This window comes from Megalops cyprinoides, chromosome 15, assembly GCF_013368585.1.
Source record: "Megalops cyprinoides isolate fMegCyp1 chromosome 15, fMegCyp1.pri, whole genome shotgun sequence".
Taxonomy (NCBI): Eukaryota; Metazoa; Chordata; class Actinopteri; order Elopiformes; family Megalopidae; genus Megalops; species Megalops cyprinoides.
Genome location: NC_050597.1, coordinates 34439012 through 34461745, shown reverse-complemented (window position 1 = coordinate 34461745; position 22734 = coordinate 34439012). Strand labels below are relative to the sequence as shown.

General features: G+C 38.9%; 1 protein-coding gene across 2 annotated transcripts in view; it reads right to left on the bottom strand.

Annotated features, from left to right (window-relative positions):
• Positions 1 to 12568, bottom strand: part of LOC118790162 (myoferlin-like) — a 41248-nt gene extending 28680 nt beyond the window's left edge. For both annotated transcript variants that reach the window (XM_036547013.1, XM_036547014.1), the window contains exons 1-10: positions 12366 to 12568; positions 11351 to 11406; positions 10923 to 11014; positions 3915 to 4023; positions 3449 to 3545; positions 2859 to 3025; positions 2056 to 2184; positions 1072 to 1134; positions 671 to 721; positions 428 to 458 (exon numbers count right to left, since the gene is read on the bottom strand). In XM_036547013.1, the coding sequence (XP_036402906.1) occupies positions 428 to 458; positions 671 to 721; positions 1072 to 1134; positions 2056 to 2184; positions 2859 to 3025; positions 3449 to 3545; positions 3915 to 4023; positions 10923 to 11014; positions 11351 to 11406; positions 12366 to 12453 (883 nt within the window). In that variant the 5' untranslated portion in view covers positions 12454 to 12568. The remainder of the gene's footprint in view (positions 1 to 427; positions 459 to 670; positions 722 to 1071; positions 1135 to 2055; positions 2185 to 2858; positions 3026 to 3448; positions 3546 to 3914; positions 4024 to 10922; positions 11015 to 11350; positions 11407 to 12365) is intronic.
• Positions 12569 to 22734: the final 10166 nt, after the last annotated feature.

Sequence of the window (22734 nt, the reverse complement as noted above, 5' to 3'; positions counted from 1 at the left end):
CACACACACACACACACATGCACACGTACACAAATATGCACACACATACACCCGCACGCATGCACACATACAAACATTACACACGCACATGCACAAACATACACGTACATATGGCCAAACACATGCATACACACACACATACAAACATTACACATGCACAAACACACATGCACATACACTCACACACACGCACAGATACATACACAAATGCACGCATACACACACACACACACACACACACACACATACACAAATATGCATGCACATACACCCACATGCATGCATGCACACACAAGAACAAATATGGACACACATGTGTACACACACATGCACACACACACACCAAAAGCATAATTTGAAGTTACATGAACGAATCAATAGCAAATGAACATTCTTTTAAAGTACTCTGTACCAAATACACATCTACCTGGTTCATCATAGACGTATCCAACATCAAGCTGTGGAGAAGACAGTAGTTGATTAAGAAAACATATATTTGAACTTCATACAATAATCCATTTTAAAAACTGATATATCTGAACATGTTTCCTTGTAAAAAAAAAGTTATCTCTACTACATATTCTTTGGGATTTTTCTCAGGCTCTTCAGAGCACATTTATTTGCACCACTTCAGAGTTTCAGGCTGCATAAATGAGTGAAAGCAGAATACCTTAAACTCTCCCATCAGGCTGTCTGCTCTGAGAGAAAATGAGTCGAACACCTACAGTGGGAGAATAGATTACCACTCCTAAAACAGCATATTACTCTAAATAACACCATATATTCCTATGCACAACATGACAAGTTAATATTCATATTATATGGCTCAACCCAGGATTAGTATCTAACCATGCTGTACACAATTTCAAACCTCTCATTATTACAGAACAGATCACAGGTGGACTGCTTTCATGAAGGAAAAGCTTTCTGACAACAGAAGAGTTTGTGAGACCAGGGGTCAGGTAAAACTCAGGTATAAACAGAGATTTATACCCCCACATTTGGAATTAGCCTAGCCTATAGCTTCATGTATCCAAATTAATTTATCTTAGCTTGCTTAGCCCCACTTACCCGAATGCTGATGAAGTCTTCAAACAGTTCTGAGGGTAACATGTTGACATTGTAAAAAAAAATCTGTGAAAAAGATAAATTACTTAATATTTTTGCAGTCTCATACATGCACACTCATTTAATATACCTACATGTTGTTTATTTAGATGATTATTTTGAGTCACAACGTTGTTACCACGTTTGACATCTTTAACCAGTTTACTTGCCATCATATGAAACCATTAAGCTTTTAAAACTTTTTAAAAAATTCTAATAAAGGTTAAAAGAAGGCCTAGAGTGGCCAGAGCCAATAAAAACACACCATGAATCCTGTGAGATGAAAATACATCAATGCCTGAATTGTGAGTGAGATGAACATATATCACTGCAATAATCCTGAGTGAAATGAGCATATGTCACTGGATGAATCCTGAGTGAAATGAGCATATGTCACTGGATGAATCCTGAGTGAAATGAGCATATATTGCTGGATGAATCCTGAGAGAGATGAACATGTCTCACTGGATGAATGCTGAGTGAAATGAGCATATTTCATTGTATGAATCCTGAGTGAGATGAATATGCATCACTGCTTGAATCCTAAGTGAGATGAACAGGATTACTGCATGAATCCTGAATGAAATGAGCATATATTGCTTCATGAGTGAGATGGTCCCTGACAGAACATTGCTAATATCACTGCAATATGGAAAAATGACAATATCAGGGACTTACAGAGGCAGAAAGAGCAGGTAAGAGTGAACAGTCAGCCAACCAGAATGAAAAGAGTAATGAAACAGACAACAACATAAAACATAAAAGAACAAGGATTTTCAGATGAACTCAGCAAGATCTCAGAAGAAAATCAAAAACACATTTCCTATTTGCTGAAAATTATAAGCAGAAAAGCGGGCTTCACATGGAAACACATTTTACGTTGTTCTCGAAATAGCATACAGTGCGTTCTCATAATGACATGAGCATAATCCACTTAATCACTGTTACCTCATCAAAGAATGGGTTGTTTCCTCTTCGGATCCTGGTTCTGTATGTTTCTCTACACACGCTCACCTTGACAACAGGCTTGATGTTGTTGCCAGGCAACTGACGAGCTTCAATAACTCGAACACGGATCTGATGGCCAGTGTTAGTTAACAGTGAGGTATAAGAAACATAAAACAGTCTGTATTTCTGTGACATACAAATTTTTAGACAGATATGATGTGTCATTCCTTGGTATTTATCAGAATGATAACACAATGGACCATCTGGTGAGGGAAATTAAATTTTCATAAGATATTGAAATACAAAGAAGTATTGTTGGTTTAAAATGTTACACTTCTATTTACATGTACACTAAGTTTTAACTAAGAGTAATTATTTACAGTTTAAGATCTGAAGAATCAAGAAAGTTCGCATTTCATTTATATTGACAAAGTTTGGATCTTTTCCCAAGGGTTATGGGTCCAAAATTTATAAATTGTAGATTCACTGTTATGCAAAATAGCGAATATGTGATACATGTACCTTTTAAAATATCAGAAGTTATAAATTATATACTACATTCAGGAACGTGTGTCATATGTGAAGTCATAAGTACAATGGGTTTTGACACAGAGGGGCCCCAAAACTTCAGAAGTCACTTAATTAGTTAGTAATGCATGGCCTCAAAGGGCCTCTATCCAACTCCTGCCAGAAATTAGCTTTCTTTACAAAAACAAAATGCAGCAAATCTTGACAAATTAGTTTGGTACTTTTGTTATGGTTTGCATCACAGCAGGAAGTGGCATACTTAAGGGATAGTGCACCTGGAAGTCCTGAGGTTTGCTGGCTAAGGGTTTGAGCCGTTTCCTCTTTGGGTGGGTCACCCTTGGGGTGGGATTTCCTGGCTGACCAAGAGATGGTGCTGCTCCTGGTGTCCCTCCCTGCCCTCCATTATCTTCATCCTCATCTTCCTCCTCACCTCCCTCTCCTGCTACAGAGATAGAACAGAGTCGCAGTCAGGTCTCTACAGCATGACAGCTGGGCCCAGAGGACAGGCTACAGATTTACAGGAGAAGGACTGTGGCACAGCCTTGTGGTCTTCTCAGTCATGAGTAATCCCATGTCGGGAGGGTGGTGCCAAGATGACTGACTGGGGATATATGATGCCATATGATGTGTCTGGATGAATAAACCCCTTCAAACAGCAGCCTTGTCATGCAAGCAGAATCACATTTTCATGTATTTAACAGCAGGTAGAATGACAGGTTGACTGAAATTAATTTTACTCTCATGTGGTTTTATTTCGTTTATATTTCATACTACAGGACATAAGTAATTTTTACAAGACACCATATACCATTACCATGAACTTTGCAAAAATGACATAATCAAAATTTGTCATTCAGAAATTTACCAGGATCTCTGACTAGCCGTGCTCCATCAGTCTGGTCATATGAGTTTGGAGTTGCATTGACTGGAGGCTCATATCCAACAACCAAACTGATTGTTGCCTAAAAAATACAGCATTGTGAATCAGTCTGTCAACTCTTCAGGTAATTCAACACTGTGAAACAGACTACTGAGATTGTACAGGTCAATTCAGTGTCCTGTGGAGGGTACTGTATTTCTGAAAATGAAAATGACAGTGTTGGGTGTAGATTAAACTGACACCTCAAAACTTAAAATTCCATTTATTAATATAAGGTAATGAAGAAAATCAACTATATACTAATACATTTTTAACAGTATAAAGGAGAATAAACATCATTTTAAGTGTTACAAACATTTCTGATGCAAGACCTATGCACAAATCAATTAAACTGATCTGTTTGAAATGTGAATATATAAATATAAAGACTTACATAAAACATAAGACTTACCCCAATATCCTGATTTTTTTCATTGTTGAGCGGCAAATTCTTTGCTGGAAGAGACCGTACCTGACCACTTGCCAAGTCTTGCAGGGAGACCTTTACAGAGCCAATAAATCTACAAAATATGACAAATATAGAAAGAAAACACTGCAGATTACATCATGTGCAATTCATTTCACAGAAAACTAGACTGCACTATACTGGCTTTTGAGAAACAGAGACTAATGACTGAAGAGCTATAGCTTTCACAGAAAGACTGGATGACTCCAAAGACCCATTTCACCCAGTGATACCCAGTGCCAGTCAATATTGGTGGAACAGCAGGGCAGCTTCTCCTCATCCATGCAATTGTATTATAAGAATCTATGTCGTATTGCATGCTGACCACAGTCTGTATCCACATGAACAAAGGCCACAGAACTCCCAGACACAACCACTCAGGTTTGGCCTTTACTGTGGAGTCCTGAGAGTTGAGAATACAGGGTGAGGCTGAGGGTCAAAAATGGAAATGGGAAATGTTCCTTCTTAATCAGATGGGGTGACGCCCTTTCTGTGTTTACCATGTGCTGTCATCCAGTCATCCATGAAATTAGACATATCCAGGACTCAACAAGCACTACCCAGTTCTCTCTTTCACTTCCTCCAAACACACAGCTTACACTCAGTGCTAATCACAGGACTCATGGTACTGACACAAAGCTAACCCCATCATTGTTCCTCCAGTACTCTACTTTCACACTCACACACTTGCAGACACACACATGCTCAACAATTTGAAGTGCCTGAAGATAACAGCCACTAATCATGCCATTGATTCTGGCCTCCTTGAAGTGCCCCTAGCCTGTACCAAGTTAGCATGGAGACATGCACACACATGTAAATACACAGACTGCCCTCTTTGCTGGAATACCTAACAATCTGCCTCACTTTTATTTCCAATACATAAATATTCACATGGATGTACTATAGCAAAGAAATAATAATCTACAAAGACCATGTCACTTATTTTGGACTATTACCCACGTTCAGCATTAGAGTTATCGCATTTAGTTGCATGACCCTCTCTTATCCCAAGCCGGCCAAGGCCCCCTGTCCAGAATCGCTTCTGGACATCTTTTAATAATCTAATAATAATAAGAGTAATCAAAAAGAGTCATCATCTTTGTCACCATCATCATCATCATCATCAACATCATCATCATCAACAACAACATCATCTCACAGAAATTTACAATGCAGGGTGGTTTGGGGGTGGTGTCACCTCCCCCGGATGATGCACAGACAATATCAACTGCGGTGAAGACAGAGGAAATAATTGTCTAAAATTATTTCCTCTTAATTTTATTGTCTAAAATTAATAAAAGTCTGATGGCCATATCAGAAAAACTAGGACACCGGGGAACCCCCTGCTCTTTGCAACAGGTGTCATTTCGAATAACAACTGTGAGTCAAGACCTTGGTTCAACATTTCATCCAACCAATAATGTCTCCTACAGCACAATGTCCCTATCACTGCACAGAGGAATTGAAATCCTGTTAGGTCCAGAGGGAATCTTGCCCACCTCTGGCCCTCAAACACCACTCCTAGCAGCAACCCAGTTTTCCTACATTTCAGTTTTGTGCACTAACCAAGGCCAGCCCTGCTTAGCTTTATCAATAGACAGGTGGAAGCTGTAGAGTGGTGGGGCTGCAGAAATGTTGAATCATTAACCAGCAACATCTGGGTCATGAGCCATGCTCCTTACCATTGCTAATTATTAAAATAAAAACATATAATGACAGCAGTAGCATGTACCATATCGGACATAGGTAGGCCTAGTGTCAGAACCTGTTGCTTTTACACATGTATAGCCCATATCTGACGTGCCACATGTAAGATGAATGAAAGAATGACATGAAATGGCACCTGGCATATGTTAGGCACACGCCTGGTGGCCATATTGGGTGTGGCTGTTACCAGTCTTTCACCCATGAAAGTATGCACAGGAATAGCATGCCAAATGTGGTCATAATACAGCATTGCTGTTGTGTGAGGAAACCATCAGGAAGAAAGAGGAAAACAAGAAATAAAAAGCAAATCAAGTCTAAGAGCTCAGTCACTCAGTCTGCCTGTGCAGACATCTTAACAGCATCATTGTTTCCAAATGTGGAAATCACCATGATAATCCCAAAACATTTAACAACTTTGTTGTTACAGAACCAATTTCACAATATTATAAAGTTGTCTCACAAAGTGATACATTATTTCAAAGCATGTAATTGTATTCCCTGGGATAAGTATTAGTGCACTCTGTGAGCAGTAGAATGTTTCTGCAAGATAGGGCATGTCAGCTTGTAGTCAGCCCAGACACACCATGCCAAACCCAAAGCAAGACAGCTGGCTGCTTCCAGTTAAACACCAATCACAGGCATGGTGACTGATGAGGGCATGTCTGTGTCCAATTATATTTGTGTAGGTGTACTGTACAAGTGCTGTATAAGTAAATGTGTGTGACTGTGTGATCCTGTATGTGATTGTGTATGTGCATATGTAGAGGGGTGAGAATGTGTGTGTGTAAGCTTGTGTATGTGTGTGCTGAATCTGCCTAGCATGTTTCTGCAGAGTATTGAATCTGCCGAGTGTGTCTCTGACTGCAGGGTACTGAATCTACCCAGTATGTCTCTGTATGGTACTAAATCTCCCCAGTGTGTCTCTGCAGGGTACTAAATCTGTGTGTCAGTGTATGTTTGTGTGTGTGTGTGTGTGTGTGTGTGTGTGTGTGTGTGTGTGTGTGTGTGTGCATGTGTGTGTGTACAGGGTACTGAATCTGCCCAGAGTGTCTCTGCAAGGTGAACCTTTGAGTCATCCTGGCTCAGACATGGCTCCAGCAATAAATATTCCATAAACTAGTTTTTAATATGAACTGTATTCCCTGAATATTAATTGGCCACACATAACACGTGTTCATATTTATGTTTTTTTTTCTGTTTTGTTTTAACATTGTCTCATGCATTATAAATTGACATTTTATGGTTATTCAGGTTATAACATTAATGTTGTGAATATATTGTACATAACACCACAGAGCACTCATGTCTAACATTTTTACCAGAAAATAATGAATAATGTTTAGCAGACTATCTTGGTAGTCCTGAATGAGAGGTTCAGTTTTACTCTGAGCTTGCATTTACAGGCTGTTACCCACCCCTGGGTCAGACAAACTAACAGTTACTGCTGCCTCACAATCAACCCATTGACAACTCTTTGTCCAAGTGCACAAATTCAATATAAGTATACACTTGTATGTGGTTAGTAACCACTTAATAGGTACCGACAACAAGTTAGTTCTGCTGTCAAGAGAAATATGGTCAGCCTCCGTACAGCATGTAATGCAATAACTGGAAACACTGGTGACCTTCGTAGTCTGTATTCTATACTCCACCTACAACTAAATAACATCTGAAACAAAGTACTCTGAAGTATTAACCCTGTGAGATTTACAGTCATCCAAGATTTTCTGATTCCGAACATGCTTTGGGAAATATGTTATCTCTGTTGTCATATTCAGAGTTCCAGTGTGCTTTGGGACCTGTTTTGGGCCCACAGATGCACAGCAGGTCTATGAGTCACTGGTGTGTCACTCAGGCCCCATTTCGTTGGGGACATTATCTCACTGTCAGCACCCTGTGGTGTCATGGGCTTTCTTTTTAGCCATGCTGCTTAATTACAGCAGACTCCAGACAACACCGCAGGCTCTTCTTAGGGTACCTGCTTTTTTCAGCCCATAAGAGACAGGCCCTGGGAGGCAGTGAGGGGGTCAGAGGTCAGCTCATTCAACTAATAGTGAGAGGTGTAAGCTCACATTCCAGGAGGAGAGTGCTTAGCCTGAATGCTTTCACTCATATGCAGATGTATAATGTAAACAAAGCTCTGACAGCTGTTGTGGATCGAGGTGCCTATTAACTCTGGCTCTGGGTCCTAGTTCAGGCCCTGGTCCTCTCATGCCTGGAGTACTGTCACTCCCTCTTTGCTTGCCTTCTTGCCTGTGCAATCAAACCCCTACAACTAATCCAGAATGCAGCTGCATGACCTGTCTACAATCTCCCTAAATGTAGTCAAGTTACTCCTCTCCTGACTTCACATCGTTGGCTTCCTGTTATGGCTTGCATCAAGTTCAAAACCTTGGTGTTGGCATGCAGGACAGTAAATGGGTCAGCCCCTCACACCTTCGATTGGTCCTCAAGCCCTATGTCCCGTCAAGATCACTACTCTCTGCATCTAAGGGGCAACTGACTGCCCCGTGGCAACAGGGTCGTTCCTCTCGGACAGGATCCCTGTCTGTACTCGTCCTTCAGTGGTGGAACAAACTCCCCACGGAGAAGACCCACCTCTTCAGAGTGTGTGTAGTATTGTGATGTATTGTGGATTCTGTGTTCTAGTGACTGATGTATCATAAGAGTACTTGGCCTAGTCTGGTTGCACAAGTTAACTTGTGGTAGGGTTTGAATGGTGTTATGCTCACACTCACTGGTCTGTGAGTGTTGTTAGTCTGGTGATACCGTTGTTCATTTAACTTGAATGAATACCCTTGTTTGTTCTATTGTGTTGGAAGTTGCTTTGGATAAGAGTGTCTGCTAAATGCATGTAATGTAATGTAACTCATGTAATCCACAGACCTGCACTGTAATCCACAATCTGACCTGAAAGGTCAGACAAATGTAAGGTTGCCTAACAGACAGATCTGCATCAGAGGGTAGGTCTTTGCCAAAGGGTCATAAATTGTACCTGCCTTAGGGCTAGGTCAGAAGTACTTGAGCAAATACTCAAATATTATGACATATTAAGCTCAAAAATATTCCAGCACAAGTCTTAAATGGTGCACACTGACTGGAAGCCAGACTGATGGTGTGTCATGTACACATTCTGCTACTCTGGCTTCATTGACTCAGTAAAGAAAACCCATCAGTGACAAGTCTGAACAGGCATTCTTCAACCTGTAAAAATATTTGAGGCTGATTTCAATCTCCTCTCCCAGACAGTTGGGCTGTATCTGATGAAGGGAAACCTTTTAATAACTGTAGTACTGTACCCATAGTGCAACTAAAAACATATCATTTTATCACTACTACTGACACTAAAGTATTTCATATCCATGCACCTTCAATGCAACATATTTACTGTGGTTTGCCGAAGAGGTTTAAAAGGTTTGTTCTCTGAGGATAAGGAGGTTAAGTGTACCCATATGGAAGACGACTTTCACAAAACCGCCATCAAGCTAAGCTTTAAAACATCTAACTGCAGTCTCAGAGGCCTTTCTCTGCCAGTTTCCAGACAGATCCCAGATGTTCTTTTTTGCTGAAGGTAAAGGCTGTCCTGAAAATGTGCTGGAAATCATGTGAGATTCATACACTTTAGAACTATATTTAGCCATACTTTCAACACAACACATGTAACTGCCAATGTAAAAATCCCCAGCCTTACATGTTATGTGATTTTAAAGAATCTTGTTAGAACCTTACCGGGTACACTGCACCCCATCCGTTTGCTAGCTTTGGCTCAGCTCTCAATTAATTAGATGTGACCAAGCTGAACATTGAACACTGACTTCTCTACAAACAATCTTCTTTTACATATGAATTCTTTGTAAAGGTTACCTGCTGTTGGATGTGTGCCTTTTACTAATATAAACATAAAGTTGTATGTAACATAATATGGTTCATATTTTCCACTGAGCAAAGGGTCAGTCTGCCCAAATTAGATTTTTTAATCAACAAGAATGTAAACACAATCTAGCAGATGCTGTTTCATTTCTGAGTGAGAAATAAACCAAAACAAAAAAAAGAAGTATAAATCCAGAGCATCATCACTATTCATGCATACTACTGATTTCTTCTTTTTACAGTTCTGAAAAAAATATAGAATACAGATCATTAAGCCAGGAAGTCTGTTAGAACAGTGTATTGATTTCAGCATTACTGTAATTCTCCATAGGTGAATTAGCTCATAGAGTCCCCAGCATTATACACCAGGGATGAACTGTCTGTCAATAGTTACATCACAGTATCATCAGTATAATACTATTATATTCTTCAGATACACTTACTGTGCACACTACATAGTAACAGTGAGTTACCAGTGGGGTGAAATTATACTGCTTTCATAGTAATCTTATATTGATGTGGAATCAATAGTTTTTCTTGGAGAATGAAATGCTTCCCCATCAGACAGGTTGATTAGCTTCTCTCGCATTTCGCAACAAGACTGGACAGGGCTGGAGGGTGGAGTCGCTGCATGGGGCTGTGTTTACCTTGTGCTTTTAGCTCACACTGAGCAGGCCTGACATGCTTAGTGGTGCTGTGGAGTTCAGTCAGCCCACACACTAAGCAGGCCCAACACACTCAGCAGTGCTGTGGGCTTCACTCAGCCATCACAGTATGCACTGACTTCACACACTTACTCATGCCCCACTGTGCTACAGGGGTTGCTAAAGGTGGGGGGATGAAACAACCATCAAGAGGCTTCCTCTAAGTGACAGATTGACCGTAGCTTCCAAACCACGGATGCAGGCTCAGGGCTCTGAGACTCCTCCTCAGGGGCCCACTGTGGCACCAGGGGCAGAGGTGCAGCAAAAGCCTGAAGCTTAAGCTCAATAGGCACTATGGCACAGATCCTGAAACCTTACACTGAAGTCACATAATTAGTCATACAATTATCAATTTTCATGTTCAGTATATGAAAGTCGAGCTTTAGATTAATTTTTCATTTACATTTGGAAACAAACTTCTATGAAAATGTTTGTACTGGTTGTACCAAGCATCAACCCTTTTTAAATAGATGTTAAGCTCAAAAAGTTGTTTTTGTTTTTGTTTCTGTGTTTAATTTAGTACTTGAATCACTAACTCTTTCTTAAGGTTAATTGGAGACATTTAGATAAGTGTAGTACTGAAAAAATGGCTAATCGCTTGCATTTCTGCTCAGCTCCTTCATTGGAAGCCTCCACAACAACCCCGCAATGGTGCTACTGAAGTGCATACCTGTCTTTTCCAATTGTTTCATAGTCTTTCACAATCACATCAATAAATGAGGAAGAATCCAAAGCTGACCCTTTCAAATCAAACTCGACAACCTGCAAACAGAAAACAGCAGATGCTGATTGTCAGTCATCAAAAGCAGACTTGAAATATTATGTAATCACATGAAGAACTAAAGCTAACAAAAGAGCAATCTGAAAATCTGTCTATCCTGCCTCAAGATGGAGTGTTTCTGCAGTTTCTGTTTGTCTTATAAGCCAAGAGTGGAAGGAAATGGTGAGTCATCTGCATTTGTTTAAAAAGTCAAAGAAATATTTACATACTTGAAACTGCTTAATTAAATACAATGTTTACAATAACCTTCAAATTCCACAGACAAAACAATATACCACAACAGAGTCATCTCTCCTGCATCCACTGATATGACTTACTTCATTCCAAACAGGATTTAATTCATTGGCAATGAATTTGGTCTTCTTCTTTTCACCTAAAACATTGAAAGCAGCTCTGGTAAAGGCATGGTTGAATTCAGGAAAGAATTGTGTTTTTCAGCGTGTAATATGTTTATTTGCACTTTGCATTTAGTTTGCATGGTTCTTCGTAACAAGGTTTGCGATATGTGTACAAGGATATGTTAAGTAAAATCTATACACCGTTCATTATGGGGTGGTACTGCGCCAGGATGTGATTTTCTGTGTGAAAGACATAATAGCTACATAGTAAAGACCAACAAAAGACCACGGAAAGCCTACGTATAACAGGAGACAGAAGGGAGAAAAATTCTTCCCCATATAAGGACATAATTTTCCCAGTAAACCCACGTCATTGAGCCTGCAGTACATAATTACTGTCCGTGATTACAAATCAGCTAATCTTAACATAATCAGAATCGCTGCGACGGTCCGTTTCCTCAGCATTCTATAAGACGTTTTTACTGTGGGAATCACAAAAAATATGAATATTTTTAAAGGTATCCTTTTCAGGGGAACAAAATGTTTTGCGTTTGGGCAATTTATTGGTTTGTGCAATAGCACAGTTTGTCGTCGATTTTCCCTCCTGTGTGGTGATTGAATAAGAATTACAGTGATTGACAGTTTCAGGAGAGAGAGGAGAGGCAAGTGGTTGCACTAATGTTGTAATTTGAACTTTCATAGAAAGGCAAAGCAACTTCTCCTGAGGACAACTCAAGTGTTTTTTTTTTTGTTTTGTTTTGTTTTTTTTTACCATTTTCTTAGCTCGGTGTAGGGCTAAAGCAAGACTCTGATATTAACACAGTATGTTACACAATGAAAAACGCGTTGAAGAATTTCCAATGGTCTGTACTCATAAACAAATGCGCGCACACAGCTAAGCAGGGATTCCTTTTCATATAATTCAACCAAATTGCTTTTTGGCGTCAAAGACCACAAAAACACACCTTGATAGCTGAAATATATGAAGACTCACCTCTAAAAACAATCCCTGTAACAGGATCTGGATTTCCAAGTTTCTTTTTTGGAATACCTGTGGCGGATTCCACAACCACGCGCAACATGGCAAAGTGTTTCTATCCCGACTGCAGTCTGGGGAGGAGAAGGAATCGCGGCATACTTTGTCACCACCGCCTCTTCACTTGTAGGCAGAAGTGGCTACAATAAAGAGGAAATGCCCGCTGCGTTTAATTTAGGGGCGGACAGGAGGGTGTGGGGTTACTGTAAGAGTAGGATCCCGACCTATGACCAGTGTTGTACAAGTTCACACTTCACAAGAGCTAGCTCGTAGTTCAGTTCATACAGATTAAAATTAACAAATTCACGTTCATAGTTCACAATTTTGAATTTTGAACACGTTCACAGTCCTAATTGAGTCCCCCAGAGCTTATCTTTTCAGTAGAACCTTCTCCTGCCCATCCATCCCCATCCCCCAATCATTGCCACTTCCCACTGGTTGTATATACTTGTACATTCATAAGCATACATGTCAAAGTATAAGGAATGTCCGTAAATTATACGGATTTTCCCCCGATTTAAATTGCTTACGGACGTATACATAAAATCATACGGATTATATATATATATGTATATTTAAATAATATATAAAATAACGCATGAGCACACAGTCACCGACCATCTGGGCTAGTTTCGAGGTAAATAAACTTATTTACTGTCTCTAGCCTTAGATAAAACATAAAACTTGCACACTGGGATTTTGTTTCTTATTAATATTACACCTGACAGCACAACTCTTCGCTATTACTATTACTGGGGAATCGCGATCCGTTAATATGTGGCTAAACTGCTACCTAGCTGCTAACGCTAGGTAACATTACTAGCCTACTGTTTCCCCATAGAATCATAGGGTGACATGTTACCTTTACATCATTAAAGGATCGTTACTGTAGACCGATATTATTTAATATGCATCTGTAGATCATGTAAAAATTATAAAATGTAAGATTACATGATGATAACACAATAAAGTGTTGTAGTGCTACTTATAAGTTTACACGGAAACATTGTTGATTTATTAATAAAGTGTTAATATCTTATTCATTTTGTTGCGATTTATAGATCCTAAGGATTTTCTATGGATTTTATGGATGTTTCTAGAGTGATACAGGTGGGCATGCGAGGGGGTTGACATGTATGCATAAATTATGTATTTTACTAGTGGAAGTGCAAAAGCAAATAAAGTAATAAAAAGTTCAAATCACAAAGTAAATTCCTTTGTTACTCACCACCACTTGCACTTGCTGGCCAGCATTTACAGTACACTATGTACCCTGTCATATAAGGGTTTTGTCCAGGGACTATTTTATGTGTACGTCCAGGCCCGGCCCAAACCAATTTGGCGCCCTAGGCGAAAATTTAGGTGGCGCCCCCCCCTTGCATCGGAGTAAATTCGACTGCTGGTGTACATACTCACAAGAAACTGAATAGCTTTGTCTTCGACATTCTTTTATTTGCGATTGCAAAATCAAAATTATTTTTTTTAAATACAATATGAATAGCTTAAATAAAGTATAAGACTTAAATACCTACAAAATAATTTAAAAAGTGTAAACCAGTGGCATAAAATAAATTATAAATACAATATAAATAAGGCACTGCACACAATAAGATGTTAAAAAAACCCCAGTATTGCCAAAAAAAAAAAAAAAATTACAAGAATATCAATAAAAGGGGAGAAAGGGGGCTCTTATAAAGACATCTACTGGTGCTTTTTGGTACTGCATCAAAACTACACAACCACCTACTCAACCTCATATCACCTGCTGCTACAGCTTAACTCTCCTGCTCTTTCTTACAGCAAAGTCATCTATAACATCATCGTATGATAGCTTACTTGAGACCACATGATTTATACTAATGATGGTAAGTCCACTTAGACGTTCCTGCATCATTGTAGCTCTCAAGTAGGTTTTTATCAGTTTAAGCTTTGAGAAGCTTCTTTCTGCAGTAGCCACTGTGACAGGAAGAGTGGCAAAGATTCTCAGAGCAACCCACATGTTGGGGTAAATTTCTGCCAGCTTCTTCTCATGCAGGAAGGTCAAGAGTTTGCAGGGGTGGGACTGAGAAACAGCGCATCTGAAGAGAGAAGAGGAATATATTACACCAATCTAATAATAAATATGATATGATACATAATATGATTTTAAGAATAAACTGAAATATGACAAATTAAAAATCTAAGGGATATGTGCATGATGACTACGCTGTACATGTTTAATACTTTTCTGATATGCAAATGATATAAGAGTCAATTTTTGTCATTACAAGGAAATGCTGATTAGCAGAATGCAAAGAAGTAGTAAACTGCACTATAATATAGAATGTAGGAATGCTAAGGTATGCTGTAACAGGAATGATGTGCACTGATGTGCACTGTGCAACTATAGGAAAAGGAATAACACGTTAGCTTTTTGATTAAGGCTAATATTGCAAGCTAAGAAAACGTGAGCTAACCAGTTTTCAATAAAAATGTAAACAAGTTTTATTTTAATTTTAACTCTTGCTGACCCTATAATATTTACATATTTGGAATTTGGGTGGGAGTGCAAACCATGTTTGGTTAACAACGTGTCGTTGTTCTCCTACGTACAAATAATGTCATGACATCACCTTTATTGTAACATTACCTCTGTCTTTCTCTCTTTTTTTCCTCCTCTTCTTTTCTTTTTTTCCTCCCCTGGGCACCAGACAGTTTGGGACGTTTTGACATGTTGTTGTTGTCCTGTCGTCGTTGTCTTGTTGTCGAGCTTGCTTTTGGGGTCACGTCAATGCGTGCCCCCCTCCCCCCTCCCTCCTCCGCCAGCAGGTAGAGTCTAATTAGTCCGGGGGGAAGGGGGAGCATCTCAGGAAAGTAAAGTGTGATCATCATTTTTATTATTATTTTTATTCATATTTAATAGGGTTTGCTATGCAGTTAGATATTTTTGGCTCATTATCTTCCTATTAAGATATATAATACCAACTAGTTTTAAGAAGAGTAATTTTTTTTTCTCCCCCGTTTTTGGCGCCCCCTGGATGGTCGGCGCCCTTAGCATTTGCCTATACTGCCTATGCCGCGGGCCGGCCCTGTGTACGTCCACATGCGCAGTGATTGTTACGCGGGATGTGGGCAGCTGGTTGGGAGCTGTCGAGCTGTTTAGCTGATGGATTGCACTAATGAAAATGTCTGAAGTGTGGAATAACGCCGTCCGTGTTTATTCATCAAGCAGTAACTTTAACACACCCAATGATTCCGAATCTCGCGCAAACCTGACCGAGCTCAAGTTCACGTTCTTTACTTGCAAACGGATACGTTCAAGTTCACCGTTCGCCGAAAAAATGAGCACGTTCGCATTCATGCTAGTGATAGGAATTCCGGCTCTGTTTAGTGAGCCGGGTCATTTGGCTCAGCTCAGCAATAAGAGCCGGCTCTTTCGGCTCCCAAACGGCTCTTCATTTAGTAGGCCTACCACTTCTGGCTTCTATAATTCAGCCAAATTTAGCATTGTTTTGACTTATGATTGGTATGTGTGCACGTATATGACTTAAATTATTTAACTACTTAAATAATATTATGTAATTATACTAAACCTTATAATTTCCAGAACACCACTATTTTATATTATGTTTGGTATAAAAACATTAATGTAAAAACATCAAACACTATTACACATGTGTATTGTATTATTTATTTGTATTTAACGTTGTAAATTATCGTTTCGCTACAGACACTAAACACAGTGCATCTGCTCCTTGTGCATAAATGTATGTCACAATTCTAACATTCAGTCAGTGCATGGAGTGCCTGTGGCCAAGCAGTGTGGTGAAAAGATCATTCTATTATTCTGTCTTGTATTAATTAACAAAAGAAGAAGAAGAAGAAAGAAATCGGCTCTCAGACGGGAGCCGGCTCCCATCGTTCACGTAAAGGAGCTGGCTCACAGAGCTGACCAGTTCGCGACCAACACATCACTAGTTCATGCACTACACTGCCCATGACACAATCTGCCTCTAACGGTAGAAAAGACGTTTGATGTCAAAATGCTTTGTGTGGCTGCTAATTTTTAAATATTTTATTTATTTATTTATTTTTACTGTTAAACAAGAAGTAATACCTGTCACTTCATTCCGTTGAAGGTCTACATTTAAAAGCAGTTGTTGCTACATTTTCTCACTGAGTTGTTTCTGGTTGAAATGTATGTGTAATCTTATGTATGATTGAAAATATTTATGTATTGATATATTTTATGGTGTCCAGATAGTCGATCATTTAATGTGGTATATATTTAATAAGAATAATGACAGAGGACATATAAAATACAACTGAAATGATTTTTTTTCTGTGGCATATCTTTTTTGTTTGCTCCACCAGAGAGCAGTTTGGGCTATAGGGATCAGCCTGACAGCGGCTGGCGGCTTTACGCGCACATGAGAGCTTCCACTCATTGTTGTCACTACTGTCGCAGCCCTGGTGCGGCCTGCCAAGGGATGGGTTGAAAACGAGCAGTTGCCTTTTTAGAGGGAAAAGAGAGGCATGCAGTCACATTTCCTCACCTCTGTGGGCGCTCTGTGCGTGGTCAAACCAGACGGGAACAGGGCCAAGCTTATCCACCGCAAAAAAAGGCCTTCCCTTAAACTACCACTCGTATAGAGCACACAGAGACGGAACAGCTGGATGAAGAAACAAGCACTTTTGAAGGGATTATCCAGATGTTAGACTGAAGCAAGCAAAGTTCCGAAAATCAATACAACATACTTAAAGGTAAAACGAAAAAAAATGTAATAGTCATTTTTCCTCTAACATATTACATTACATTACATCATTTAGCAGACGCTCTTACCCAGTGAGACTGGTGTGGAGTTGTTGTTTTTTTTTTTTGAACATAACAAGACATAACAAACATAACCATTGATAGGATGGAAAGACATACATTGGGGGAAGGTAGGCTACAGATACAGCATGAACAGATGCGTTTTAAGTTTTTTCTTGAAGGCGTTCGGGGAGCCTGTTGTCCAAATCTCAACAGGAAGTATAGTTTATTATTTAACATATAGTTTATTATTTAAATCTCATTCATACATCCATGTTTAAAACATGTAAAAGCGGACAAGGATAACATGTAACCCCATTAATGTAATGTACTTATTTAACTCATAAAAGACATTAAAAGGCATGGAGCATAATTTGACACATGGATTAAATACAAAGACATCCTGGGGGATTTCATAAATTGATCATTGATTGTTAATAGTTTGCCTCAGTGCAATTATCTGTACTGAAATATTGAAATATTATAGTGTGAATGTTGTTACATTTTCCTTGACACGATCTGGTGGTAAAATTGGTAAGCTCTTTAGTACATGCATGTCATATCAAAGAGGCAATGTAATAGTGCTTATTCGATGTTTGAAATGTATAAACATATGAAATGTGAGGATCCTGAGTGGCTCGGTTAATAAGGCACACATCTTGAACACACAGCACACAATCCTAGGGCAGATTTAGTACTGTCTGAGGTTTGGCATTGTTAAATGGATGACATAGGTACATTACAGATGAAATGTTACAGCCATTCTTAAATTGCAGAACTGAAGATTCTGAAAGGAGATCTGTATTGAGTGTAGATTGATGAGGGGAAAAATGAATTTAAATGATTTTTAGCATAAGGCTGCAACATAACAAAATGTGAAAAAAGTCAGGGGGCCTGAATACTTTCTGAATGTACTGTAACCCTAATGTGGACCCACTGCCAACAAGTTGTGTGTAAAAGTATCACTCTAAATATGAAAGTGAGTGGCTCTATGGCATATACAGCATATGATATAATTAATACAGCATATGATATAATAAATGAATTTAATTTTACAATTAAATTCATTTTCATATTCTACAGGCAATCATTTTCTTTGGTCAGCCACTTTTTTTGTAAAATACAGATTCAAGGATATTGCCCACAATTTCGTTGCACCCCCACCGTGCAATGACAATAAAGTCTATTCTGATTCTGATTCTGATTCTGATTCAGTGTTCCCACTGTATTCTCCTGTGAGACCCGTGGAATATATACTACCTGCAGGAATGTTGTCTCCACACTAGGTGGCAGTATATCAGTATTGATTGTCAGTGAAGTGGACTTGCATTTCAGACATTCACAGTTGCAGTCCTAGTTTTTTTGACTAGTTGAAGGAATATCACCATAGCTGTTTTTCATATACTGTTTTAGAAATATGTATACATAATTTGCTATGATAGTATCAATAATTGGAATAGATCAGAAGAACTGTATCTGTAAGGGTAAGATCTGCAGTGTAGGACACAGTAACACAGATTTATTGCATAGAATTAAGAGACGAGATGTACAGCAGCCCAGTACAGCACACAGTAAAGTCCATCAATAACCCCCTTATGGTCACATGCAGTCAGATGTGTAAATTATGATATGACATTACCAGGTTGCTTCAAAGATAGAGATGCCTAACCTAGTTTGTCCAAATGCCATAACGGCATTATGTTGCAGCCTTATGCTAAAATCATTTAAATTCATTTTTCCCTCATCAATCTACACTCAATACCCCATGATGGCAAAGTTAAAAAAGGATTTGAAAATACCTTGACACAATCCTGTCTCTGAGCTCTGTAGGCAGGTCCTTCAGCCTCATGGCTTGGTTTTTGCTCTGATATGCATTGTCAGCTGAGAGATCTTATATATACAGGTTTGTGCTTTTCCAAATCATGTCCAATGGAATTTACCACAGGTAGACTCCAATCAAGGTATAGAAACATCTCAAAGGTGATCAAGAGAAATCGGAGCTAAATTTCAAGTGTCATAGCAAAGGGTCTGAATACTTATGTCAATGTGTTTTTCCCCAATGTTTTCCCAACATTTTCCCAATGTAGTTCTACTGAATCAGCTTGTGCAGCTCCTCAGAACTGCTTCTGATATAACTAAAGCGATAGGAAGACTTAATTTTCTCAGCTAACTGACATCTCAGTGCAGGTTCGCAAAGTACATCACAATTTAGTGACAGGACCACAGCAGTTCACCTGACCTCTGACCTCTACAGGCTTGCATCACAGGACACTTGACTTGGAGCTTTGACTGGCTAGGAGTGTTCTCTGATAGATAAGCTATAGCAAGAGCACTCTCTCTGTTAATAAACGGTGATAGTGTGGGGTTATTCAACAACCAGCAGCCAGTTATCACCACTATCAACCACTTGCACCTAATCTGGTGCAACATCTACCTTTTCAGCTAAACTGAGCCCCCCTAATGTGGCTAGATGTGCAATGAGAACTTGCTGATGCCAATAAGCGCATATTTAAACATGAACCAAATAGTTATGTTTACATTTTTCTATAACTATCTGGCTATAGCTTTCTTTTAGCTAGCCATCACTTGGTAGGTAAGTTTGAGATATAGTCCTCTATCCTCCATGCACCATGTGAATGGAGGATAAGGCAACCCCATCCATAGCTACATGCCTTTAAAAAAAAAAAAAATATATATATATATATATATATATATATATATACACGCACACACATACAGTACATTGTCAACAGGTCATGCAGCGCTTCTAATATTGTTGACTCTGTATGGTTTTCCGCTTGTGTTGTGTTGCACCTCACTTGTAAGTCACTTTGGATAAAAGCATCTGCCAAATGAATAAACGTAAATGTAAAAGATACCTGCAATGCCATTATTTTACATAATTTCTTGGACTAAAGTTTCTGTGATTTAACTACATTTCTGTGCTCTGAACTGTTTGTTTAGAATTTAGATGTTCACAGAATTTCTAATGCATAATATGAGTTAGAAGTAAAATCAGAGTAAAATAAGCATGTAATGGGTGGATATAATGATCACTCAGTGTAGCCTAAGGTACCAAATCTCCACCCTCCACCCACCCAACAAATCAGTGATGTCACTTTTAAACCTGCAGGAGTGATTTGTCACATAAAGGCTCACCAAAAACACAAATAATAAGAAAATAATAATAAGAAAACATTTTCATACATTGATATAATTCTTTGCATTAATATAATAGCTAGTGACAATGAATTTACTTTGACAGATTTAATTACAATGACTGTGGCTAAGGAATGGTTTATTTATTTATTCATTGCATTGCTTTACTACACTCAGGTAACAATTCATATACCCCATCGTTAGTATGAGAAGTGTGAGAATTAAACATTTAATCATAATTTTATGTAGTTGCATATATGCAATATTTGACTACACAATCACCATGTTAAGTTATTAAAGCAAGCATGTCAGTGGCATATGTTAAATGCTTACTGCTGTAAGCCATGCATGTGAACTGGAATATTATGGAACTAAACATTTGAAGATGCATCTGTTCGTAACACTTGGTTTGCTGTACTTTTGAGAAGTATTTGTAATCACTCTGTTTATGGGGACTCCTTGTCTTGTCATGGACATCTGTTAGCCTGAAGCTCTGACGTCAACTAGCCATGTCTAAACCCATGAGGGAACTACTTAGAGCAGGGGTCGCTCTCAGACAGTAGCAGTGAGGCGACCCCCGGATTCATACCTCAAATAAGATTGCATAGGTAAAGCCTTATTATACCATACTATTTAAGGTACAGGATTACAGGAGCTAGGTTGGTGGAGAGGTTAAGGAGGTCTTGGTTCAGAATAGGCTCTAAAAAGAATTTGAGCCCTTCTTTTAAAGTCAGGTAACTGTATTAGAAAACCTTGTAATATGGTTTAGACATAACTGCCATTTCCTCTGAGGGACTTTCCCTGAGCAGCGTCTACACTGAAAATAACACCTTCAGCCCAGAGTCTTTCCAGGAACCAAGTGCAGCACCCTGCATATTTGAGACCTATGTATTATTCATGATTTTAAACTTGTGTGAGTGAAAACAACCACTTTTCGGTGTTTGTACTGAAATTTATCTGGGACATTTGTGGAGAGCTTGTGAATCTTGTTAATCTCATAAAATGCCTTTAGAGGAGCACATTTACAGTCCAGCACTGGCAACCATACTAAAAAAAGGATATAGAAGCTCTTGACAGAGGTACAGGGATGGCAACAAGATCAGTTTCAGGTATCAAACATATAAGATATAAATGAAGTCAAGGGACATTTGACTGGTGTTTTTAAAAATTTAAAAAGGTTTAATAAAGTGTACAATAAGAATAAGAATAAGAAATACTTTATTAATCCCAAAGGAAATTTGAGTGTCACAACTGCACCGTCCGGCACACATCAAAAACAACAAAAGAATAAATTGAATAAAATATATAGAGAGGTATAAAATACAACAAATAGAAAGAAGTTTGTGCAATTATGTGTTGTGCAGTATTTCTGTAGCTGTCATATAATAAATAAATGAGAATAGTGAGATGGAGAAGTTATCATGCTTGTGCTATGATTATATACATAGTATAAAATGAATTATGAAACAAGAATAAACAAGGGTAAGGTTATTGCTATTATACAGTATGAAGTGCAGTAGAAAAACAGTTATTGTTGTACAATATCCAAAACAATGATAACTGTATAGTGCAAATCCTGACCAGATGGCTAAAGAACAGTTATTGTCCCATGTGCAAAGATTATGTGTGTGTGGGGGGGAGGCAGCACAGGGCATCAGGTGCCAGTCAATCCCATGTTGCAGCAGAGAGGGGAAGAGTTGTTTGATGGATGCAGGCAGAAAAGACCTTCTGTGCCTCTCAGTGGAACATTTTGGGGAGATCAGCCTGCCACTGAAGGTGCTCTTCATCTTCACAACCTCATCATGGAGAGGATGGGAGGTGTTGTTTAGGATGCTCACCAGCTTGTTAAGCATCCTTCTCTCCGCCAGCGCCCCTAGTAAGTCCAGCTCAATTCCGCCACCTATGACAGAGCTGGCTTTCCTGATGAGCTTGTTCAGTCTGTTTGCATCCCCAGCTTTCAGACCACACCCCCAGCACACCACTGCGTAGAAGATGGCACTGGAAACCACAGACTGGTAGAACATCTGCAGCATCTTGTTGCAGATGTTGAAGGATCAACAGGGGCTTTTAAAAGATACATATATATATATATATATATATTTTAGTTTTTAAAACAAGATTTGTTACAGTTGTTACAGGTAAATACCTCACTGATATTAAATACACTGATATAAAATTTCTGACTGCATGGAATACCTTAGCATGATTCCCAGGGGAAGAAGAGACCCTCAAACCAGGCTTAATACAGTGCTAGATACTATACTCCAGCTAGAATATATACGAATACTAACCCAGGACACTAATACATATTGATCTCTACATGCAGACTGAGATGTATTTATGAACACTAACCCACACTGATCTCTGCATGCACGC